The 25,762-nt window shown below is 44.8% G+C and overlaps 1 protein-coding gene across 9 annotated transcripts in view; it reads left to right on the top strand.

Annotated features, from left to right (window-relative positions):
* Positions 1 to 3,729: 3,729 nt before the first annotated feature.
* Bcas3 (BCAS3 microtubule associated cell migration factor) overlaps positions 3,730 to 25,762 on the top strand; it is a 474,306-nt gene continuing 452,273 nt past the window's right edge. For 7 of the 9 annotated variants that reach the window (XM_041664855.1, XM_041664856.1, XM_041664853.1 and 4 more), the window contains exons 1-5: positions 3,730 to 3,859; positions 5,424 to 5,511; positions 10,229 to 10,283; positions 17,749 to 17,824; positions 20,490 to 20,596. In XM_041664855.1, the coding sequence (XP_041520789.1) occupies positions 5,429 to 5,511; positions 10,229 to 10,283; positions 17,749 to 17,824; positions 20,490 to 20,596 (321 nt within the window). In that variant the 5' untranslated portion in view covers positions 3,730 to 3,859; positions 5,424 to 5,428. Of the gene's footprint in view, positions 3,860 to 3,921; positions 4,041 to 4,079; positions 4,115 to 5,423; positions 5,512 to 10,228; positions 10,284 to 17,748; positions 17,825 to 20,489; positions 20,597 to 25,762 lie in introns of those variants that run through there. The other 2 variants (XM_041664851.1, XM_041664850.1) reach the window with 2 other exon arrangements.

Genomic DNA, 25,762 nt, shown 5'->3' with positions numbered 1-25,762 from the left:
TTTAGTGTTTAGATAGAGGCCAGAAGAGGATGTCAGATCTGGAACTGATAAGTTGTGAGCCACCAAGTAGGTGCTGGGAACCAAATCAAAGTTCTCAGGAAGACCAGCCAGTACTCTTAACTGCTGAGCCATCTCTTCAGCCACAAGTCCCTTCATTTGATACCTAACTCTAGCAAAACGAAGATTGACTTCGATATGCTATACTGTTTACTACATGAGGTAGGATGCTGTCTCTTGGGGTGGCACTGCTGAAATACTGAAAACGCTGAGGAGGTGGGGCCACTGTGGTGTCTTGGGAATGCTATTAAATGGAGTTGTAGGACTCCTGATGACGGCCATGCTAGTTGGATAAATTAGCTGGCCTCACTGACATGTCTACTCACTCATGGACCCCACACTGTTTAGGTCTACTTTTCACCTGCCCCCAAATCTGCCACTAACCACTCTTGAAGAGTCCCTGAGTGATTTCTTTTGGTTGTCTGAAGTTGGATCTCTAGATTGGTATCCTTTACCAAATTTAGGAATCTTTTTTAGCTATTACCAACTTTTTCTAGCAACACATTCTTGTTTTTTTTTTTTTTTGTTTTTTTTTTTGATTTTCGAGACAGGGTTTTTCTGTAGCTTTTGGTTCCTGTCCAGGAACTAGCTCTTGTAGACCATGTTGGCCTCGAACTCAGAGATCCGCCTGCCTCTGGGATTAAAGGCATGCGCCACCACCGCCAGGCCACATTCTTGTTTTAATTTCACCTTAGTTTTCTTTGATATATCACTATAGTCTTTCAGTTCTAAATTTTTTTTTATTCATTTGCTCATTTTGTTTTTTGAGGCAGTTTTGGTATGTAGGCCAGACTCAAACTGGCCTCGGCCTCTGGAATCCTGGATTATAGGCATGCACTATCACAGTGTGGGCTTTAGATTTTATCTGTAGTCATTTGAAACATAGTCTAATCTTATACCCATGCCCAGCCAGTAATTTGTTAAAATAACACTTGGTAGTAATCAGAACAAAGAGGCAGTTCTCTTGCACTGAAAATGAACTTCATAGTCCTGGTTAAAAAATAATATCTGAATGTAGTGTAATGCTTGCCTATAGTCTTCGCATCTGGTGGTGAGAAAAGAGAATTGGAGTTCAAATTCATTCTCAGCTATTTAGTGAAGTCATCATTCTCATTGGGACTAACCAAAGTCAGGTGCTGTACCAGAGAGTACACTGCTTATCGACATTATCTCAAGCTGGTGATAAAGCATATACCAAAAGTGGGTTGGGAGTGACTAGTCTGGGTTTTTCCTCTCCTTTCTCCGCTTATATTTTGAGGCTGTGTCTCACCAGATAGCACAGCTGGCTTTACATTCATCATGTAGCCTACTGTGGCATCAGATCCAGTCATGCCTCCGCCTCCTGAGCACAGTCATTACAGGTGTAAGCCAGCAAGGCTAATCTATGATGTTTGTTTAATGAGGTCGAGTCTCGTCCAGTCTGGCCTCCAACCTGCACGACCAAAGGTTCAACCCCTAGCCTCTCCACCAGGAGCGCTTACCCTGTAACTCTGCTCCCAGCTGCAGCTATTCATCCCCCTCCCCCAACACCCAGGGTTCAAACCCTAGCATCTACACCACTAGCTGTCTACCCTGTAACTCTGCTCCCAGCTCTGGCTAGTCCCCTCCCACAACCCTCCACTTGAACTTTGCATCCACTCTCCCCTGCCAGTTCATACATACACATTCTCACATTAAGAATTACAGGGCATTTGATCCTACTGCACATACTGGCTTTGTAGGAGCCTAGGCAGTTTGGATGCTCACCTTACTAGACCTGGAAGGAGGTGGGAGGTCCTTGGACTTCCCACAAGGCAGGGAACCCGGACTGCTGTTCGGGCTGATGAGGAAAGGGGACTTGATTGGGGGAGGGGGAGGGATATGGGAGACGGTGGAGAGGAGGAGGCAGAAATCTTAAATAAATAAAATAAACAAATAAATGAAGGAAAAAAAAAGAATTACAGGGCAGATCTGGGAACAACTAAAAGCGATATAGCCTTCATTTGGAAAACACCCTTTTCAGAGTGGCCATTGACGACCTTGGCACATTTAGGTTCATGTCCCTTCATGTCTGCTGGGAGCACATGCTTACCTATCTCATATATACACACCACACACATATATGTACTTATATTAAGGTCTTGTGTAGAAGATGCTGCCTCGAATTCCCTATGTAGCAAAGGATGGCCATCTGATTCCCTTGCCTTTTCCCTGTAAGGATGACAAAGAGGAGATCTTTAAAATTTATTTTAAATCACTATTGTGTTTGTGGGTGTGGGGGTCAGAGGACAGACAGCTTGTTCTCATCTTCCATGTTGAGTCCTGGGGATTGAACTCAGGGGGTCAGGCTTGGCAGCAGGGGCCTTTAGCCTTCCAATCATCTTGCAGGCCCTGAGAAGAGGTCTTGGACGATGAAGGGTAAGATGAACTGAACCAGTTCATCACTTGGCCACAGCAACTGCCTATTCCTTGCCTATCTCAGGACACCCTAGAGTCCCATCCAGAGACTACTTGCTTAGTCTGAGAATCCCAACAGGAAAAGAAAGATCATTTCCTGCTACCACTGTGGTCAACTAAGGCATTCACTGAGCTGTATGCTTCCCCTGGGTCCGTCAAAGCTGCAAGTTGGAGGCAGACAAGCAGCGTTTTCCTTCATTCTCGTTCTTTCCCACGTCTTTTGTTTCTCCGTTATGAAAAGCCCCCTGAGGAAAGAAGTCCCTATTTGGGGGGAATGACAAGTCATTTGACAGGAGGTCTCAGGTGATGGCACTGGACTGGCTTGGAACTTGCTATGTAGACCAAGTTGGTCTTTGCTTCTCAAGTACTGCGATTACAGGCATGTACTACCCCAATCCCTTAAAAAGAGGCTTTAAGCATGGTTTAGGCACAGGGTTAATACGCGGTCAGGGGAAAGATAAAGCACAGATACGAGTGTGAATGGGGGTTTCTCAAGTGAGTTCCCAGTCTATGACTCCAGGAACCCTTAAGATCTTCCCAATGCCCACCCTGCAAAGCCCCAGACATCCTCCTTAGAGTCTCTATAGATCCCCTGTATTGCCCAACAGGGTCCCTCCAAAGTCTGGGGTCTCTCCATTTCCAGATGTTCACTAACATCTATTTCTATGACAGTAACCCTTAAGGACCCCAACAAAATTTCTTACAGGCCCCTTATTCCAACCTTATTCAGACTTGTTCTCGACAGTGGGGCTGACCAGAGACCCGCCAAGCCTAGACTCCCGGAAGGTAAACACATTGTCGCAGGCGGGGCGGAGGGCGGGCTAGGGCAGTCTGAGTGGCCAGGTGAAAGGGATTGGCAGCTGCCACGTCCACGTGCTTTTTGCTTCGAATCAGCTGTCGCGAGAATTCCATGTAAACACACCAGTGTCCCTGGCCTTGGGCTTCGCTCCGGAGGCTCCTGACTGAGGTGGGCAGGTATCAGCAGCACGTTGCGTTTTCTTAAAACAGAAAAGCCATCGAGGCACCTTTTCCAGGTCCGCAGACACGCCTGCCTTTTCTCCCCTACCGCCTGCATTCACAACCGAACCTGACCCGCCCGCTTCACCCGAACTTCCATACTGTTGTGTTTTCCCTCCAGCCCCAGCGGATTGGATGGATTCCGGAGGCGGGTCCGCCTCTTTCCTACTTGCTGGTTGGCGAGGCTGACCTCCAAGGGCGGTGCCGCGCCGGGGCCAGTTTGCTCCTGGGATTGGCTGGAGCTGTGGTTCCGCCGAGGCGTGGTAGGAAGTGGTAGCCGTCAATCACGAGGGAGACTCCAAACAGTGAGCCCGGAGCTGTAGAACAGCGTTTACCGGCGGAGCGGCCGGTGAGGAGGCTGGCTGGTCCTTGGTGTGGGGGAGGCTTGGAGAGGAAAAGGGACAGGCAGCACGAGGGGACAGGGCTGGGCCAGCCCCAGTTGACGGAATGTGGGGGAAAGCTATTGAAACTGGAGGAGAGCCGGGCAAGGGGCCAGAGGGCGGCCGGGGGCAGTGGTGGCTGGGCAGGAGGTGAAGTGGGGAGTGTTGTTCCTTTGACTTTGGGGAGAGTGGAGCCTGAGGGGCTTGCAAGAAGCTGTCCTCAGGTGACAAGGCCCTTAAAGGACAAGTGTGGGGAGACTGGTTTGGATGGAAGAGGGTGGAATGGCAATCAGAGTGCTGAGGGGATCTGGTGAGGGGTACTGCCCGAGAAAGGGATACCTGGACTAGTTGGGACAAGGGTGTTTGGGTTGTAAAGGAGTGTGGGGATCAGCAGTTTGTGAGTTTTCATAGGAAGTGGTAGAGTACAGCCTACTTCAAAGAGATGTTTTTAGGTATTTCCAGCTTACCTCCAGGCTCTGGGCTTCCTTGAACCTTGTAAGAGACCATTAGACCTGTTGTCAGTCCCCTTTTAACCTTCATCAGGTAGACTCTATGCTCTTAAAGCCACCTCAGCGATTGGGAAGCTCATTAGATAGTCCAGGACCAGGGCTTGCTCAGACTGTGGGAAAGGCCAAGGGGCCCCTTACATCATATGGGTCTATATGATAGGTTTGTATACATGCTGGTGATTCTGTTAAAATAGTTGGAGGCTTAAAAATACTATTTAAATGTGGCTACACAGTTTTACACCTTGGTCCTCAGCAGACTTATTTGAAGGCAGAGTGATATCATGTCACTTCCATTTGGTCTTTGTCTTACATGGGCCATCTATCCTTTATGGCAGTGGCTGTGTACTGTGTACCTGACTTTGAACTACTGCTCTTCCTGCCTGCCTTCACCTGGCACGATGGGCATGGATCACCACCCCCAGACTCATACTTGGGCTTGCGTTGCCTGAAAACTCATGGCAGTTACCTTGCTTAGGCCTCCTGGGTGCTGGCTGTATATTGTTCTGCCACACTAGGTTCTGTATTTGATTTTGTAAGCGATTCTGTGTTAGAATTCCCATCTATTTATTTATTTTCCTTGGTTTTTTGAGACAGGGTTTCTCTGTAGCTTGCTGGTCGGCTTGTCTCTGCCTCCCTAGTGCTGGGATTAAAGGTGTGCGCCACCACTGCCCAGCCCCATTTAGTTCTTATTCTCTTATCTTTCTAGTTTGGTGCTTGTGAAAGAAATTTCCAGCAAAAGAGTAAACTGTTTTGACTTTCAGGCAGTTCAAGGCCAACTTCCTTGACACACTTTACCCTAGCTTAAGAAAAGAAAAGAATCTTCTTGGGTGTGGTGGCACACCTTTAATCCCAGTACTCTGGCACACGGGTTTCTGGGAGTCCTTGGCCAGCTAGAGTTAAATAGTGCATTTCTGGGAGAATTCATAGTTTGTCACAGTTTGGAAAAGGGATCTTTAGTGAATAAAATCCTACAACTCCCACTTCCAATACTGAGGATGTGTTTTCTCTTTTCTTCTGGAAACAGGTCCTATGAGCAACGCAATGGCTACGGACTCTCCTCGAAGGCCCAGCCGCTGTACTGCTGGAGTTGTAGTTCGCCCTCAGGCTGTCACGTAAGCATCTCTTGGAAAAGAGGTTTCTCTGTGTAGCTCTGGCTTTCGGGGTGGCCTTGAACTCACAGATCTGCTGCTCTGTCTTCGCCTTCCCTAGTGCTGGTATCAAAGGCGTGTGCCACCATTCCCAAGAAAACAGCTAAAAACAGCTTCCACGCATAATATCTGTTTGGGTAGTGCTTGCTTTTATAAGCAGTTTTTAATTTTTGGTTGTGCAGATGAAGTGAATGTCGTTTTCAAGGCCAATTAAAAGAACGGTTGGAGGGTATAGCTGACTTGACATATTCAACACATTTATATAATGTAGTACATAACAGTGACCGTGCTAAACCTGGGGAGCAGTGTGAGTACTTGGGGTGACCTTAGGGCTAGAGCACTTGCCCGGCTTGTGGGAGGCACTGAGTGTGATTCCCAGTATCACCAAAAAGGTAAAATCTAAAAAAAAATCAATGTTCTTAAACTCCAGGTTCCACAGGCTAGTGCATTATTAAATTAGTTTATAGGGTCATGATCAGTATTTGAAAAAGAACAAAATAGGAATTGGGGTTATAAGACATTGATGAGTGTTCTTAAATTCTGGGCTCCATCTCCAGCACCACAGACATACACAAACACATGGAAATGTTTATGTATACATATAAAACAAAAGAAAGTTGGTTTTTGATATTTTCAGAGGTATATTCATTCATACCTATATATATGATCATTGTGATATAAAATATATCTCTTGTAGGTCTCAGTATAAATGTTAGAAAGAGGGCATTTCTGTATTTTAGTTATTCTTTGATAGGGTAGCTATATGTTTTCTAGGAGTTTATGAACCAATGTGGTTTAAAGAAATAATATAGTCGGGCAGTGGTGGTGCACCCCTTTAATCCCAGTACTAGGGAGACAGTGGCAAGTGGATCTCTGTAAGTTCGAGGCCAGCCTGGTCTACAGAGTGGGTTCCAGGACAAGCTCCAAAGCTACAGAGAAACACTATCTTGAAACCCTCCTCCCCCAAAGAAGTATGTAGTTGCAATTATTATAATTACTACAAAGGAAAAGATGCCAGCAAAACATCATATGAGTATTTAGAGGAGATATTTTAGTAGTGACGGGTTCATGAGAAGGAAACATTTTCGGGGTTGTCTGGATGGCTCAGTGGGCTTGCCACCAATCCTGAGGATCCAAGTTTGATCCCTGTGACCCGTGTGATAGGAGAGAACCAACTCCTCCAAGTTGTTCTCTGACTTCCATGTGCACATGCCAGACACACACACACACACACACACACACACACACATAGGTGCATATATGTATATACATTTATGCACCTATATATACATGTGTATATATGAATTAGAATAGAATTAAAACAATTTTGGAAGAAGGTAGCATTTTGGAAGAGTTTATCTTTAAAGGCTAGAATTTGGACTCTTAGACTCAAGAGTACCTTTTTGGCAAAGAGAATAGAATAAGCAGAAGGAATAGGAAAACTACTTTTGTTTTTGGGGTTTTGAGACAGGTTCGTGTTTGTCTTACACTTGCTATATAGTGGAACTGTCTTTGAACTCCTGATTCTCTGAGCTGAGATTCTAAGCCTGTGCTGTCACTCCCCAATATTTCTTGACTGTTTCTTTCTATGAAACGCTTGACTGGCCTGGATCATGTCGGCCTCACAGAGGTCCACCTCCCTCTCCCTCTGGATTGCTGGAGTTAAAGGCGTGCACCACCATGTCCTGTCCTTGTTTTAGTTTTTAAAAGAAAGGATTTTTCTATGTAGTCCTGGCTGGCTGGGCACTAACTCTGAGGCTAGTTGTCCTTGGACTAGGAGCGGTCCATCCTTAGTTGTCCAAGTGCTAGGATTACAGGCAGGTGTGAGGACACCTGAATTTTGTTTGTCTTACTATCTCGCTCTGACAGTTCTGGGCCTCACTCTGCAGACCAGGCTGGTAGAGATCGTCCTGTCTCTGCCCTCCAGATGCTGGAATTAAGAGTATGTGCCATTGGCTTTTGTTTTTTAACCATTTCACTCTGTAGTTTACACTGTTCAAACTCACAGTAGCCACCTTTCCTCTGCATTCCTAGTGCTGGGACTGCAAATGTGGCCCATGTCTTCTGTGTTTTAAAATTCTCTTAGCAAGTGTGGGACAGTGGCTCAGACTTGCAATCCTAGGACCTGTGAGGCTGAGGCAGGAGTATAGTGAATTTGAGAGCAGCTTGGGCTAGATGGTGTTCCAGACAAGTCTGTGTAGCAAGATTATGGCTAAGAAGATACTTAGAGGGAACAATGGTTTCCTTTGGGTGGTTTTGTGTATTACAAAAGACAGTCTTCCTAGATAATAAAGGTGTGTGTATGCAGTGGTGTCATAATCCTGCCTTCCCCCTCTATCTTCTCTAGAGCTGAATTTGTGATACTTGCTGTGCCGTGAAGTTAAACATGTTATTAGCTCTGAGTTAGGTTACTATTTTAATCTTCCTTTATAGGTGAGGAAAACAAAGCCGAGGCAAAGCTCGTCATAGGGAATAGCCAGAGTGGGGAGCCGGCTGGAGCCCAGTTACTGGGTCTTCAGGTTCTGTGTTCTCATTAGTGTTCCCTGCTACCCCACCATATGGCCTTCAAACCACAGGAATGATTTTAGGGTTAGGAAAAATGGTCTTGGGCACAGCATTCTGTGTTCTTTTGACTGATAATGGTTGGGCACCAACTTTGCCTTTGTACTGGCAACAGGGTCTGGATGTAGAAGGTGAGAGTTGAGGTTCCTCCTTTAAGGGCGAAACAGACAGGGATGCCCTCTAAGCCTGGTCAGAGGACAGAAGTGGGTCTGTGTGTAACGGTGACCCGAGGAAGATGACCACACTGACGCTGAAAATGTAGGAAGGCAGGGATAGTGGGAGAAATGGAGCAGACCAGAGGACCTTGTCAGATCCTGAGTCCGGGCAGTATGCTGTGTCCTAGGAATCAAAGCTGCCTGTGGCCAAAGAAGAGTAAGACGGTGATGAAAATGAGTCTGGCAAAGTCGGCGCAGTGATTTTGTTTTTCTTTTTTTTTCTTGACCTGCTTTTGAAGGTCTCTAAGGTATTTTGTTTGGTTTTGAAGGGTTAGGAAAACTCTTACTCTTTTCTTTTGAGGTGGCATCATATCCCTTCCTAGCCTTCCAGAACTTCTGACCCCTGCTTCCACCTCTGAGTGCTGACATGCGTGTAACAGGTGTGCACCGTCATGCCTACTTTGCAGTGTTGGGGATGGAACCTAGGACCTGGTGCATGCCAGCCAGGCACTCTGCCCGCTAAGCTACATGCCCAGCATTAGTTTTTTCAGATTAATTCTTTGAAACCTGATCTCATGGTATAGCTGAGACTGGCCTCAAACTCACGTCGCTCCTTCCTTAGTGCTGGGAATGTAATTGTGAGCCTCTGCAGTCGGTAGCCCCATTTTCTTCCCTGCAATTGCTCACATCTTTCAGACATTTTTAGTATTTTGGAGAAATTGTTTTTATCCACTTACTGACATCCATACCGCGACTATTTCAACTGTCTTCAGGCCTGGGGCTATCATTCAGTGGTAATCCATTTTCCTAGCCGGGTAATGCCTTGGTTCCATCCCTAGAACTGATAAAACGAAAACAAAATGTCATTGGCTAATGTCCTTAATATTTGTGGTGTTGGAAATTGAACCTAAGACTTCATACATGCTAAGGAAGAGTCCGCCGTTGAGCTCTTTTCCTAAACCTTTTCCTCACTTCTATAACGTATCTTATGCTTGTTTTTTTTTTTTCGTTGTTGTTGTTATTGATTTTGTTTTTTGAGACAGGGTTTCTCTGTAGCTTTGGTGCCTGTCCCGGAACTAGCTCTTGTAGACCAAGCTGGTCTCGAACTCCCAGAGATCTGCCTGCCGCTGCCTGCCGCTGCCTCCCGAGTGCTGGGATTAAAGGCGTGCGCCACCACCGCCCGGCTGGCTTGTAGTTTTTTGATGCAAGGCTAGCTTGGAACTCGTGATCGTCTCGCTTCAGTTTCCCAGGTGCTGGGGTTACGGTGTGTGTCATCACACTCCTTTCATCCTGCCCTCCTTTTTTGTGACAGGGTTGCACTCTGCTGGAGCTCGCCAAGTAGGCTAGGTGACTGATAAAGTGAGCTCCAGGGAGCCTTCTGTTCTTCTTCCCTAGTCTGGGATCATATACATGCACCACCTGCCCTGCTTTTTTTTTTTTTTTTCTTTAAATATGTGTTTTGGGGATTGAAGAGGCCCAAGCACAACCTACTGAGCCATCTCCTCAGCACTGAACACTTGTTCTAATGCCTGCCTTTGTAGGAAAATACATTAACTTTGGCCCACAGAGGTAAGTGGCAAGGTTTATAACCTATTTAAAGAGTTGGTCAGGAAATTCTGCTGGTTTTTTTTTTTTTTTTTTTTTTTTTTTGGTCAGGAAATTCTGAGTCGCCAGCAACAGTTCCCTCTCTGTAGCATTATCATCCAGTCCTACCTTAGGACTGCTGCCGTCAGCCCTTAGAGTTCCCTTTATTTAGTGAGGAGCTGGAGACTTTAGGGGTAGAAACTGCACCAGAGAGAGTGGTGCATGCAGACTCCTGAGCTGAGAGCGTGGGAAGAAGAATCCTCAGAGGATGAGAGCTGGCCTGTTTTCCTGGGGTAGTGTTTCTTCCTCCTGTTTTCCTGGGGTAGTGTTTTCCTCTGTCGTAAGCTGTCTGACAGTTTTCTCCCTCTGTCCCTTGCCAGGGAGCAGTCCTACATGGAGAGCGTCGTGACTTTTCTGCAGGATGTTGTGCCGCAGGTGAGTACGTGTTGAGTACAGAAATGGTCGCTTTGCTTTGGGCAGGAAGCTCCAGAATCTCGTTTCCTAAACTTGTTTAAGTGACTGGCGTAAAGTCTTGTTTTGGCATGCTGCGGGTCAGGAGGGAGGAGCTGTGCTTGTGGCTGTGAGATGAGGCTTACATTTGTGATGGCGGGGCCTGTTATTCCCTTGGGACACCCTTTCCTGAGTGGAATCCAGGGGGATTTGGACAGGGGTCAGGACTCTTTGGGGTCTTCCCAGTACTAGGCATCAAACCCAGGCCTGGTCCAATGCGTTTTCAGTGGGTTACCTCCCTAACCCTTTCCTAAGGGCTCCAATTCCTAACTACTTTTCTTGTTTAAGGTAAGAGGTCTTGTCTTGGGATGTTGTTCAGCAATAGACTGTTTTTCTTTTTCTTTTTTTTTTTTTTTATTTATTAAGTATACAGTTTTCTGTCTGTCTGCCTGCAGGCCAGAAGAGGGCTCCAGATCTCATTATGCGTGGTTGTGAATTACTGTGTGGTTGCTGGGAATTGAACTCAGGACCTCTGGAAGAGCAGTCAGTGCTCTTAACCACTGAACCATCTCTCCAGCCCCAAGAGACTATTTTCCAAGCATATATGAGGCCCTGAGTTTGATCCCCAACCCCACATACTTAAATACCCACATCCTGTTCCTGCAGAGGGGCCTGAGTGACGTGGGCAGGGCACTATATATTATGTATTAACTAGTGATTTTATTTATTTATTTATGTATATGTTTATACTTAGTACACATTGTCATCTCTTTCCATTTGGAAAATGTTTTGCTTTTTGCAACGCAGGTATGCCCTTTTGCCCTGATTTGTCAGAGATGAAGGCCCTTATTGCTTCTTTAAATGTGATACTCTTTTTTTATGAGAGCAAGCAGCTTTGCAGGAATTAGATAGTATATTACTGCTCGTATTTATTTAGTTCAATATTATTTGGCTTCTTATTAAACATAATAGTATTTTCCAGGCCTGTCTCTCAGTGCATCTGTGTTAGAGTCCTGCACCCGTGTCTGTAGCGGGGCTCTCGTGTTAGAGTCCTGCACCCGTGTCTGTAGCGGGGCTCTCGTGTTAAGAGTCCTGCATCCGTGTCTGTAGCGGGGCTCTCGTGTTAGAGTCCTGCACCCGTGTCTGTAGCGGGGCTCTTGTGTTAGAGTCCTGCACCCGTGTCTGGTGTTTGCTGTGGGGCATGGATGGGACAGTGCTGTTCCGGTGGACCCACTGAAGGACAGGCTTACTTATTTTCTCATGTGGATGTCAGTCATCCCCGACTGCCGTGGTCCTTCACCTGAGCGGCTTGGAGAGGACTGCTCATGGATCCATATGCCAGTTTTATGAGCATATCCCAGAAAGGTTCAAGTTCTAGATTTTTAGCTGTGTTTAGCAAAATGCATTCAAGTAAGGAATGGTGATACTGCTTTATTATATTTAGTCAGTTTGAATGAAAACAGACCACAGCATTGAGGTCTGTGGTGTACACGAGGAAAATGCTTCCCTTTCCTGAGGCATTTGCTTAATAAGTCAAATTGGTTGAAACAAGCAAAGATTATTAATAGCAACAAATCAGCACTGTTGCCATGTAGCACACTGTGAGGGGATGCAGAGAGGAGGGAGAGACTTTGGAAGCATTGCTAGTTGAAATGAAGGGAACAGGGCGCTGGTAACAAGACCCTGGTGGTGGTAGAGGGTTTGATGTCTATTTGGCCAGGCTGAAGGAGCAATGGGCACCTGAAAGCCAACTTGTTCTACCTGTAAGCCCCGAACCTTGGCATGAAGCTGCAATTCCACGGAAAAGTGATTTTTAAAAATTTTACTTTAGTATTTTGTTTGCTGCTTCCACAGGGCATCTTTTTCAAATGTTATATAGGCATCTCTTGTGTAGCTATGGACCCCGTGTGACAATGTGGTGGGATGATTATTATTATTTTGGCTGGAGGAGAAAGGCTGTGGTCAGAAACTTTGAGGACTCTTCTCTCATGTGAGGTGTTGGAATGAGACAGGAATAGGGAAAATAGTGAACTAAAACTAAAAATAGGGGGGGGAATGCCAGAAATTCTAGTTTTTCTGAACATGTATTTCAGGGAGGGGATAACAGGTCTTGACCCACGAAACCAGCTGTGAAAATGGTTCAGAACAAGTTCTATGGAAGTAAACTTGGAGACATTGATCTAAGAGTTAGAATACCCAGCCAGAAATCCCTGTGTTGTTTGTTCTCTGTCCAAGCGGAAGGTGAAACTTGAATAAATAGCATTTACCTGGGGTCCCTGCAGGTGCCAGGCCCTGAGCTGAGCTGAAGGAACTCCCAGTCTGTGCCTCAGGCCTCTGGTCTGCTGTGCAGCTTGGCAGACCTCTTCTGTAGAGCTCCGGTTTTCTTTCCAGCCACTCAGCACTCTATAGAAAGGAATGGTCATGGTTGTTGGTTCAGTAAACTTGACTCATCAACACAGGTCTCCGTATAGTTAAAATCCAGCTAAAATACATGGCCAAATAGAAACATCATAGTAAAAGTATAAAGTACCCTGCTGTACCAGTGGGGCATAGAAGGAAGAGACTCAGTTTACCTGAGATTGGAGCTGGGTGTGATCCATCACAGACAGGCCTTTAGTCTTGTCCTTGGGGAGGCTGAGGCATGATGCTTGAGGGTTCCAGACTAGCATGGGCTGCATAGTGAGAGACACAGCTAGCAAACAGAGATTTCATGAGTCAGATGCCATTTGAACTGAGGAATAAAAGAGAATGTAATGCAGCCTGAGGAAACGAGGATAGTGGGGTTGCATCAGGCTGAGAGTGTCTTAGTGATTTAAGAGCACAGCCCTTAAGCGGCCATATAGTAGCACGTGCCGTTAGTCCCAGCCCTTGGTAGGAAGAGACAGGAGGAGCTCCGTGAGTTCGAGGACAGCCTGATCTAAAAAGTGAGTTCCAGGAAAACCAGATTTGTTACACAGAGAAATTACTGCCTCGAAAAACCAGAAAAAAAAAAATAGATGGCCGATCTGACTTTCCACTTCAGCTGGACGTGTCACTAGCTGTGGCGAGTTCCTGCACGACACTGCTCATCATTGTACTCACTGTGGGTTTTGTGTCAAGGTTTAAAGGAAGCTATGTACATAGAGCATAAAATAAAACAAATATTAAGTCGCATCTCAGGAGACTAAAGATCCAAAGGCAGAGATAGACTTACGGCTTTTTAAGCGGCTACAGCAATGGAATGAGCCGATTATAGTTTCTCTTCCCTCTCCTGTCTCTCCCAGCTCTTTCCTTTTCTCCTCCCTCTCCCTTTCTGCTTCACTTCCCCCTCCCTTTTCAGTTTCTGACATAGTCTTTGTATTCCAGGATGGCTGCAGACTTTTAGCATCCCCACACCCCCTGTGAGACTCCCAAAGGCTTGATTACAGGACCTGAACACTGAACATCACGTTTTTACATTTATTCATTGCATGCATATGTTTGGGTATGCAGGGAGGTCAGAGGGCAACTTTTGGGAGGTGCTTTTCTCCTTCTATCATTGTGTCCCAAAGATTCTGGTGAACAATCTTACTGTCCTTTGAATATTCCTTTTCCTTTTTTGGAAAGGGAGGGGTGGGTGGGTTTCGAGATAGGGTTTCTCTAACTGTGGAACCTGTCCTGGTGCTTGCTCTGTAGACCAGGCTGGCCTCTGCCTCCCGAGTGCGGGCAGTGCTGTGCCGCCTTTACCTGGCTCTTTTTTCTTTTCTTTTTTTTTAAAAATATTTATTTATTATGTATACAATATTCTTTCTGTGTGTATGCCTGAAGGCCAGAAGAGGGCACCAGACCCCATTACAGATGGTTGTGAGCCACCATGTGGTTGCTGGGAATTGAACTCAGGACCTTTGGAAGAGCAGGCAATGCTCTTAACCGCTGCGCCATCTCTCCAGCCCCCTCTTTTTTCTTTTTTTAAGAGTAAAAATTACTTTTTTTTTTCTTTTTGGAGACAGGGTCTCATTATGTAAATTAGTTTGGCCTTAAACTGACCGAGATTCACTTGTCTTTGCCTCCTGAATGTTGGGATTAAAGACATGAGCTGACATTGATCTTTTAAGATTGGTTATTTGTTTATGTGTATATGTGGAGTGATGTAGGTCCCTGCAGAGACCTTACGATCTCCTAGTTTTGGCATTACTGGAAATCGTGAGCTGACCTGTGTGGATGCTGTGATCCAAACTTGGGTCCTCTGGAAGTGTTCTTAACTGATAAACCATGTCTCCAGTGCCAGAAGTAATTTAAAAAGGACATTTTCATCAGGTGTTGGTGGTGCATACCTTTAATCCCAGCACCTGGGAGGCAGAGGTAGGCGGATCTCTGTGAGTTCGAGGTTAGCTTGGTCTACAAAGCAAGTTCCAGGACAACCAGGACTGTTACACTGAGAAACTTTGTCTCGAAAAACCAAACTAAACCAAACCAAACCATTTTCTTTACTGTTTGCCTGATGCATAGGTCAGTCCCCCTCCCCCCTCCTGCCTCCTTTCATCTGTAGTGGTGCTGTAGTCAGTAATAGGAAAGCGGCATTAAAAATAATTTATTTTAGCCAAGTGTGGTGGCAAATGCTTTTTCCACAGCAACTGAGTGGTAGCGGAAGGAGGATCTCTTTTACATTCGAGGCTATCTTGATAACTAAACTTGATAGTGAGTTTCAGGACAGCCAGGACTAAGTAGAGAGACCTTGTCTGTCTTAAAAAAATTATTAAGTCTATGAGTTTTTCAGTATGTGTACCAGGTCCTCAGAGGGATTTCCTGGGACTGGAGTTGTCTTTGTGAGCCATTATGTGGGTGCTGGATATTGAACCCTGCTTCTCTGGAAGAGCAGCCAGCACCCTTAACCACTGAGCCATCTCTCCAGCCCTGAAAATTGTATGTTTTATATTTCTCTCCTATTCTGGGAATCAAATTCATAGAGTTTAGAAAGTTTTCTGTGCTCTTCAGATAAATGGTCCTGTATAGAGGGAGATATGCCCTAGATAGCAGCTCAGAGTTGTGTTGGGCTGATACCACTGCTCACTAGGAACCCGCAGCTGTGCCCTTTGATCTGCTAATTTCAGTTAGGAAAACTTATTTTAAATGTAGTACAGAGAAGCGCTAACCCTATTTCTGTGTGTATAAAAATGTTCAGATTTTCAGTGTAAAAATTGCAGCCAGGAAAATGTCAGGCCAGTTAACAATGGTTAACAATGATTGTACATGGGTTCTTGGCATTAAATTTAGGCTGTCAAGCTTTTGCGGCAGGTTCATTTATCTGCTGACGCATGTCCCTGACCCTCCTTTTAACTTTTTTTGGAGATAGTTGTCCATGTTGAATGTGAATTCACTCTGTAGCCCAGGGAGGCCTTAAACTTGGAATCTGTTTGCTCAGCCTTGTAAGAGCTGAGTTTACAGGTCTACTCCACCAGGCCTGGCTCTCCCTGTGTCCTACAGTGGTCCTGAACTCTCAATTCTCCTTTCTCTGGCCCTGGAGTTCTTGAATTATAGACATGATCCACTACACCTTAGCTTTAGGTTGTTATAATGTTTTGGTGCTAAGGGTTAAACTTGGCCTTACACACAGTGCTCATTCTCCTCTGAGCCAGACCCCTTCCTTTAGGTGAAAACTGGTGTCTTTAGCTGTGGAACAACACTGACCAAAAGCAACTTGGAAGCTGGTCTTTGGTGGCATGCGCCTTTGATACCGGCACTTAGGAGGCAGAGGCAGGACTATCTCTGTGAGTTTGAGGCCAGCCTGGTCTACAGAGTGAGTGCCAGGACAGCCAGGGTTACACAAGGAAACATTTTCTCAAAAAATTAAAAAGAAAGAAAGAGGAAAGAAAGAGAGAGAGCAAGCAAAAGCACCGTGTGGAGGAAAGGGTTTATTTGACTTACTGGTTGGAGTCTTTCACTGAGGGAAGCTGAGGCAGGAAACTGGAGGCAGAAACGAAAGCAGGAGCCATGGAGGAAGGCTGCTTACTGGGTTGTTTCCAGGCCTACATCCAGCTACCTTTCTTATATAGTGCAGGGCCACCTGCTCACAGTAGGCCGTACCCTCTTACGTCAGTTAGCAATCAAGAAAATGCTTCACAGACGTGCTCCCAGGGCCGTGTAATGGGGTAGTTGCTCAATTGAAATTCTTCTTCCCTAGTGTGTTAAGTGGACAACCGCAGCTGGGTAGCTTGTGCCAGAATCCCATCATTGGGAAACTGAGGCAGGAGGGTCTCAAGTTTGAACCAGCCTGGGCTATTAGGGAGCTCTTGCCTCCAAACCTAATTAAACTCGCCATTTGAAGTTAGGGGTGTATAAGGTAATATACATTATCTTAAATTTAAAAACCCAAGTCCTGGGGAAATTGCTCATTTAGTAAAGTGCTTCTCGTGCAAGCATGAGAACCTGGGTTTGACCCCCAGACCTACGATAGACAGGTATAATGGATGGTAGGCACTTATAATTCCTGCACTGGGGAAGTGGAGACCTGAGGATCCAAGGGTTTGCTGGCCCAGCCTTTCCTAATTGGTGAGACCCTGTTAATGAGAGACTGTCTCAAAAAAAAAAAAAAGAGCAAAAAAACCCCCTAAAAAACAAAAACCATTTTTTTTTAATAAAATGATTCTTCCACCGAATGCACGCATGCATGCACACAAAACTTTTCTTTCTTGTACTGGGGATTGAACCTAGGGTCTTGTTCATCTCTGTCAAGTTTTCTACCAAGTCACATACCTAGCCATTCCCCACCCCCAATATTTGAGACTGACTTTCTAGTTGCCTGGGTTGGCATTGCTCTCCTGGCCCCAGGCCACCTTCCCTCTCAGCCTCAGTTTTAGCTTTGGATTTAGTGACTTGGACCACTTTTTAGGATCTTACCAATTGTGTGTGAGAGAAAGAGTTTCTCAGCCCCAATGACCTTGAATATCTTGGTTTCTGCAGTACTGGGAATCAAGCCCAGGGCTTCCTGCTTGCTGGACAAGCGCTCTACCAACTGAGCTTGGTCTCTAGCCCCACTAAAAATTTTAAACTAAGATGTGTTTTACATGGAGAGATGACCTGCTTTGATGGGTGCCGCCAACAGTTTTTAGCCATGCATGTGTATCTTTCTGATTGTTGCAAGCTTGCAAGTATTAACTGATACTTTGTGTCTGTAAGCCAGATAACCCTGGAGTTTTGTTATTCTGTAACCTTTATTGAGGCCTGACGATGGTTGATGGAGGGTTTATTATGTTCACTGTATTTAGGTTTCTGCAATTCTGTGATGAGTTAAAATCTCATTTTTGACTGATACTATCAGAGTCCCTGACAAACATTCTTTGGGAATAATGACATTCCAGAATGTACTGGTTGCTGCAGTGAGGGATGGAGAAGCTGGAGGGGGTGGAATGGTTAGAATCCTGTCTTGCTTTGAACTTGTGTGGTATTGGAACCCTGCAGGATCTTAATGAAAACACTTCTGTTTGCTGTGCAGGCTTACAGCGGGACTCCCCTAACAGAAGAAAAGGAGAAAATAGTTTGGGTCAGATTCGAGAATGCAGATCTGAACGGTATGACTAACTTCGGGGACGTGTGTATTAAGTTCTTTTTTGGAGTTGACCTGATTTTAGAAAGAGAGCTATAGGTTCACTCAGGCCATTTTGCTTCTAGTAACTTTTCAGTTCTGAAAATAAATTCATTTTTAGCTGGGAGTGGTAGTGCATGCGGATAATCCCAGTGCCTATGAGGCTGAGACAGGAGGATCCTGAGTTGGAGGTGAGACTGGGGTACCTGTGCAGAAACTAAACACTCTACAGTGTGAACCATTATGATCTTTGATTATCGATCTATATAGCATTTTCATATTGGAAAATAAACTATTTTTGTTAAAAGTTGTTCTGTGTCTTCATCCCCAGTCTTTCTAACTGCCATGTATCCTATCTTCTTTTGAGACAGGATTTCTCTGTGTAGTCCTGTCTTGGAACTCGCTCTGTAGACCAGGCTGGTCTTGAACTCAGAACCCCTCTTTTCTCTACCTCCTGAGTTCTGGGATTAAAGGTGTGCACTACACCACCAGATGATTTATTTTTGTGTGTCTGCGTGTTTTGCCTACATGTATGTCTGTGCAGCTTGGAAGCTAGAAGAGGGAGTCCGAGTCCCTGGGAGCAGAGTGACAGATCTTGTCAGCCACCAGTGGATGCTGGGAATGAAATCACCCTTCCCTGGAGTAGTCAGTACTATTAAACCCTGAGCCATCGCTCCAGCCCCTTTACTCTCTTTATGGCTCTGCATGATACAGACACCTTATAGAAATGGATTCATATTCAGGATTCATCTGTGTTGGAGCATGTCAGCATTTTCTTTTTCCTTTCTAAGGTTGACTAGTATCTCACTATGTGTCTGCCACCACCCATTTACTTTATTTTAAGCCAGGGTTGCTCAGGATAACCTTGAACTCTGGGCCTCAAACAAACCATTCTCTTTTCCCAGTTCCTCAGCAACCTGAGTGACATGAGTGATACCAGTTTCTTTAATGTTGGGCGTTATACCAAGAGCAGTATTTCTGCTGTGTATAGTTCACTCCCACTGAACTCTACCCTCGGCTCTCTACAGTTATTTATTTATTATCAGTCAGTTTGTTTGTTTATTTTTTTATTTAATGGCAGGATCTCAGGTGTTTCAGGGTAGCCTTGAATTCCTGAACCTCACGCCTCTACTTCCCAAGAACTAGACTTTCTGAATGGCCTGGAACTCAGTACGTAGACCATGCTGGTCAGTAAACCACAGAGATTCTCTTTACTGTGCCTCTCTAGTACTGGAATTAAATGTGTCTTCCATCTGGATAAGCTGCCTGTTTTTGAGGCAGGCGTCGCCCGTGCTAGCCTTAAATTAGCTGAAGGTAGTTGAAGATGACCTTGAACTTTTGATTCTTCTGTCACCATGGCAACTTTCTGGGGCGCTGTGGATTGAGCCTTAGGCCTCTTGCCCACTGAGCTACATCCTTAGCCTTGGACTGACTTTTTATTACTATTGCCCTTTGGCCCTGAATTTACACTGTAGTCCAGACTGGCTTGTCTTGTGACAGTCATCCTTCCTCGCTTCCTGAGTAGGTGGTAGTCTAGGGCAGTCCCTCAAGGTCCCATACAGCCCTTAATTCTGTGAACAGCCATCGCTGTCGTCACCTTTGGTGTCTAACTGTCTCAAGACTCTGCTTCTGTTCTATCTGGCCCATACTCAGAAGGGAAATAGCTGCGTCCCATGTGGTACCCCAGTCTAGTTTTCTGAGGAACTAAGTCTTTGCTATGTAGAGTGCTTGTACTATTCCAAGTTCCCAACGACAGTGCACAAGGACTTTTTCCTGGTCCTGGGGATTAAACCCCCGGGTTTAAGGCCAGTGAGGCCCAGTCTGTCACTTAACTACCCCACCCCGTATCCCCTGCTCCTCAGAGTTCAGTACATTCCACATGTAGTATTTTATAATGTGAGAGTCCTCAGCACGCTGCAGTCTGTAGTAATTCATTCTTCTCCCTTGCTGATGATATTCCATCCTCTTTGTACCATAATAGGGCTATTGTCCAATTGGTGAACATTTGTATTGTTTCCATCTTTTGGCTGTTTACAAATGTTACTATGAATCTATGCCCACCCCAAAGCTAGCCTGGGCAATTTAGCTCTTGCCTTTCTCACACCCACAAAGGAAAAGCAGGCTGGGGGATACAGCTCAGCATTGACACACTTGCCTAGCATGTGTGAGGTTCAATCACCAGTATAACAAAGAAAAAAGCAAACCTTTTTTTTTTCTTTGAGATGAGGTGTCACTGTGTAGCTAGGTTGGCTTAGAAGTTACTGTGTAGACCAGATTGGCTTTGGTGATCTTCCTACTTCAGCCTCCCACCTGTTGGGGTTAAGACCAGAGATACTATGTTGGCCTCTGACCTTTTTTTTTTAATTAAAAAAGATTTATTTTATTAATTATGTGTATATGTCTCTGTATGGGTATGTGCAAATGCCCTCATTTCAGAGGACGCTCTGGAGGTGGAATTACAGATGGCTGTCAGCCACCTGATGTGGGTGCTCTTCCGAACTCAGGAAGAGCAGCAAGTGGTCCTAATTACTAAGCCATCCTTCCAGAACCCTGCTTTTATTGTTGTAACTGAATCTTTGCATTGATGAGGTAAATGAGTTTTCTTGGTTCATGCTGTCTTTTTATTTGCTTCTTTGTTAATCCTAATACAGATACATCACGGAATTTAGAATTTCATGAACTGCATAGCACTGGAAATGAGCCCCCTCTGCTGGTTATGATCGGCTACAGTGATGGCATGCAAGTCTGGGGCATCCCTGTGAGTATGCACAAGGGCTTCCTTGCTGCTCAGCCTAAGCTCTGCAGATGTGTTTATACATTACTAAGGCCTTGTGGAGAGCCAGTGGGAATGAAGCATGTAGAAAGCTGGTCCACTAAAGGATGAGTGAGTTGAGCAGTTGTGGGACTCATGGTTTATGCAAGGTGTCAGTTTTATTTAGGGTAATACTATTAAATGAGGGGGGTGTTTCTGTGTTTTCTAATTTACAGAAGAATAAACTGAGACTTGGGGAAAAGATTTGTAATTAGAAAATGTTAACAATATTGCAGGTGGACTTTTCTTTCCTGCCTACCAGTTCCTAAACAACCAACACGGAGACTTAACATTAGTTATAAGTGCTCCGCTGATAGCTCAGGCTTGTTACTAGTTCACTCTTACATTTTAAATTAACCCATACTTTTTATCTACCCTCTGCTATGTGGCTGTACCTTCTTTCATCTTGCTTCCCGCCGTGTCTCTCAAGACTCCTCAGACTCTGCCCTTCTTCCCAGTGTCCTTAGTCTGGTTTCCCTACCTAACCTTATCCTGTCCAGCTCTTGGCCAGTCAACTTTTTTCTTAAACATGGACATGAACCAACAAGATGGCTCAATAGCTGTTTGTTGCTAAGCCTTACAACTTGAGAGGCTTAGAGTTCAGAGCCCCCACCCCACCCAAGTCCCAATAGCAGCTGAGAACTAACTCCTGCAAATTGTCCCCTTTTGACAGTTAACTCCATGTCACATGCACAGGCTAGCACACATGCAGTCTTGTCTACATACATACACAGATAAAAATAGTAAATACAATTTAACAAAGAGTCTAACATAGTGGTCTGTGCCTTTCATCACAGATAAAGGCAGGAGGAGCTCCGGGTTAAGGCCAGCTGTGGCTGCATAAAGAGATTCTGTCTCAAAAAAAGGAAATTAAAAAAATGTATAAAAATACCTCAGAAAGTAGAAATCTGATTTCCTGAAGATAAGAGAACTAGAAGACAGTTTTTACCCTTAGTATTCTCCTTTGAATTTTGTACCAGTTGAATTAAAATAAAACTTTTAGGGTCTAGAGAAATGGCTCAGTGATTAAGAGAACCAGCTGCTCTTCCAGAGCTCCTGGATTCAATCCCCAGCACCCACATGGAAGCTCACAACTGTCTGGAACTCTGAGAGCACCAGGCATGTATGTTGTGCACAGACATGCATGCATAAAAATAATTATTAATACATGTAAAATAAAAGTCATTAAAATTTTGAGTTAAGCCAGGTGGCGGTGGCACATGCCTTTAATCCCAATCCTCTGGAGGCATTTCTGCGAGTTTGAGGCCAGCCTGGTAAAAAAAAAAAAAAAAAAAAAAAAAAAAGAAAAACAAACCACTTTCATTTATTTTGTGAGTTATTCTTGGAGCTATATTTGTTGCTATGAAGTTTGCTGTTTTTTTATAGGAGAAATATACATATAGTTCAGATACATACATTTGCATACATAGTTCTTAATATGTAATATATACACACATTTTCTGCTGCTTAAATTTTTTACCATATGCTTTTAATTGGCTGTTCAATAAATCACCTTTTTTAAAAATTGTTTTTATTGAGCTGTATATTTTCCTCTTTTCCCCCCCTCCTTTCCTCCGCGCTCCCTTTCTGTCCTCTCCTATGATCCCCAGCCTCCCAATTTACTCAGGGGATCTTGTCTTTTTCTACTTCCCATGTAGATTAGTCTCTCTTAGGCTCCTCTTTGTTGTCTAGGTTCTTTGGGATTGTGATTTGTAGGCTGGTTTTCTTTGCTTTCTGTCTAAAAGCCCCTTGTGAGTGAGTACATATGATATTTGTCTTTCTGGATCTGGACTACCTCACTCAATATGATGTTTTCTAGATCCATCCATTTGCCTGCAAATTTTAAGATGTCATTTTTTCCCACTGTTTCTTTTGTAATGTCACTGCTCAGGGGGTCTTTTATGGACTTGAACAGCTACATCATCTATTATTCTGATTTTTAAAATGACTACTGTTCCCTAATACAAATACTTTAAATGTCCATAATTTTGTCATTACAGTGTTATATTATTGGGTCACATGTTACAGGGTTGTAATCTAGTCACTTACCAGGCTGAGGCAGGAGGATGGCAAGTTCATGGCCTGTCTAGGCAACCTAATGAGATGCTATTTCAAAAACAGTATAATGATGTAATGAACTTGAACAGAGGTATACGTATGTATGTATGTATGTCTATGGCTTTGGTATTTTGAGACAGCCTTTGCCATCTGTGGCAGTCTCGGCAGTCTCTTTGGGGCTCATCTGGCCTCAGGTTTGTGGGCGGTCCTTTTGTTCTTGTTTCAAATTCTGGGATCACAAATGTGGGCCACTGAACCTGCCTCCAAAGGTATATTTTATGCCTGAGTATTTGTGTAGATACACTCCCTCCCACCTTTGAAATAGGATTTTACTGTATACTTGTTGACTTTGAACTCCCTGCAATCCTGTTCATCTGCATGAGTGCTCTGATCATAGATATGGGACACACTGACTTGCTTTGGTGGGGTAAATTCCTTATAGTAGAGCTGATCACTCAAGGATGCTGACTGCAGACCAGGAGGTGGTGGCACACGCCTTTAATCCCAGCAGAGAGGCAGAGGCAGGCAGATCTCTGTGAGTTTGAGACCAGCCTGGTCTACACAAGCTAGTTCCAGGACAGGCTCCAAAGCTACAAGAAACCCTGTCTCAAAAATGCTGAGTGCATTTATAGTTTTAGAATTTGTTTTTGGTTCTTGTTTTTTTGCTTATGTGGGTGGGTGTCTGCCTTGTGTGGGTGGGTGTTTTAGGAGGCCAGAAGAGGCTTTTGGATCCACTGGAGCTGGAGTGACGGGACTGTAAACTGCCCAGGTGGGTGCTGGTACTCAAACTCAGGTCCTAGCAGAGCAGCAGGTAGCAAGTGCTGTTAACCTCCAAGCCACATCTCCAGCCCTGTCTGTAATGGAATATACTTGTGTGTGTGTGTGTGTGTGTGTGTGTGTGTGTGTATTTTTTTTCCTGTTGTTAGGTGATGCTGAAGGTTGTATCTAGCTGTGTGGTAGGCAACAGCGCTACCTCTGAACTATACATCTCCAGCCCTCTAGCCCCTTTCATATATATGAAGATCTTATGGGTAGTGATGGTCGCCTCTGTGATGTAGGTGGGATGAGAAGTGGCTTGGAACTACAGAGCAAGACTCGATCCTCAGCCTCCAGGTGGCTTTGTGTCAACTACACATGGAGTTTAGAAGAGTTCTGGGACTAAAGGGCCAGGCATTTTAGTTTTATTTTTGTTATTGTTCCCTTGGGTAACATGATTTTTCATAAAAACATTTGTTAGCAATATCTTACTTCAGATTTAACGAAAGTTGTGATGTTGTAGAGCATGATTCTCAACTGTGGATTATGAGCCTTTTGGCGATTGCATAGCAGATGGCTGGATATCATGTATTTACAGTAATATTCATGACAGTCGCAAAATTAGTTATGAAGTAGTAAGAAAGATAATTTTATGGTTTCGGTGTTGCCGTGTGTAAGGAATGGTCTCAGAGGGTCGCAGCATTGGGAAGGTTGAGAACCACTCCTCCACAGAATAGAATTTGGCCTAAATGACATTATAACAAAAGCTTTATACTTGTATTACTTTAACATTTTGACTTGAAGAATTTGCTTATGGGCCAGCAAGACGGCTCATCAGGTAAAAGTGCTTGCTGCCAAGCCTGCCAACCTGAGTTCATGGTGGAAGTCGAGAACCAACTCCCACAAGTTGGCCTTTGATCTCCACACACATGCCCAACAAATAAATCAAGAAATGTAATAAAAGTTTCACAAATTGTTTATGTACTGTGGTGCTGTTTTGGTCCTGTGACTGTCATAGCACACGTGTAGGATTGAAGCTTTATTTTGTGGTTGGAGAATGCTGCTGGCTGCCAGGAACAAGTAGTTTTTCTTTCACTCACCCCACCCCCTAAGTAAGGAGAATAAATCCCCCAGTGCCTTAGTCTGTGGGTGGGTCGGGTGTTTTCAAGGCTGTTGACTCTTAACCTGTCAAGAGGAAGCACTCTGGTTGACCTGAGGGAGTGGTTTCATTAGTGTAACTTTTCTATACTAATAGGGCTGTGTAATATTTTCTAAACTAATGTACTAATGTCCCAATAATACATTGAGCTCCACATGCTGTTTGTTTTCAGGCAGGTTGTAAGGGGTGGCTTTCCCGAAGTGGTTGGAAGGCTTAGGGGCGTTGGCTGGATGGAGCACATTCTTTTGATGAGACTCAGGTGGCCCTGACCGCCCACTTGTTTTGGTTATAATTAGAGGTGTTACTTTGAATAGTTTCAAAGGTAGCTTGTATCTTCTTGGAATTTCTTAAAAGTGTCTAATCCTCCTTTCTCCCCAGCTGTATTTGGGCAGGCCTGGGTAATCATCTCTTGCATGCTGGTGAGCTCGCTCAGTCCCTGTAGGCAGAGGGTGAGCAAACTCGCTGTGTTCTTTGGTCTGCTTTTGGAATTGTTGGTGTCCTTCTAGGATGCTATCCTAGGTAGCACTTTCTGTGAGGCCACGTTACTCTCATTTAGGTGAGAAGGCTGCTCTGCTGTGAGTGTGGACTGCTCATTCTGTCTAGCTTGTCCTGATGGCAGACCCACAGCCCAGGCCAACAGCTGTGCTTCCCAAGAAGGACGGCAGCAAACGACCGCGACAGGAATTTAGTTCTTGTTTTCTTTTTCCCTTTTCTTTCTTTGTTTCTTTCTGTTTGTTTCTCTTTGTTTTCTTCCTTTTTTCTTTCTCTCTCTTTCTTTCTTTGCTTGTCCCTCCCTCCCTCCCTCCCTCCCTCCTTCCCTCTCTCTCTCCCTCCCTCTCTTCTTTCTTTTGCCCTAAGACAGGGTTTCTCTGTAGCTTTGGAGCCTATCCTGGAACTAGCTCTTGTAGACCAGGTTGGCCTTGAGCTCATAGAGATCCACCTGCCTCTGCCTCCCGCTAGCTGGGATTAAAGGCGTGCGCCACCATCACTGGGCCCTAGTTCTTATTTTCATTTGTGATTTTTTTTTTTTTTGACAGTCTGGAGATTGATGAGGGCCTTGCCTCTGAGGCTGACACTCTGCTGCTGAGCTATTTCCCCTGTGAAAGGCTGCGGTAGACTTGCACACAGTCTCAGTGGTT

Source organism: Microtus oregoni, unplaced genomic scaffold (genome assembly GCF_018167655.1).
Source record: "Microtus oregoni isolate MIOR12 unplaced genomic scaffold, Mior012 000015F_ref0000493, whole genome shotgun sequence".
Taxonomy (NCBI): Eukaryota; Metazoa; Chordata; class Mammalia; order Rodentia; family Cricetidae; genus Microtus; species Microtus oregoni.
The sequence above is the reverse complement of the archived record's forward strand: the minus strand, read 5'-3'. Positions and strand labels throughout refer to the sequence as shown.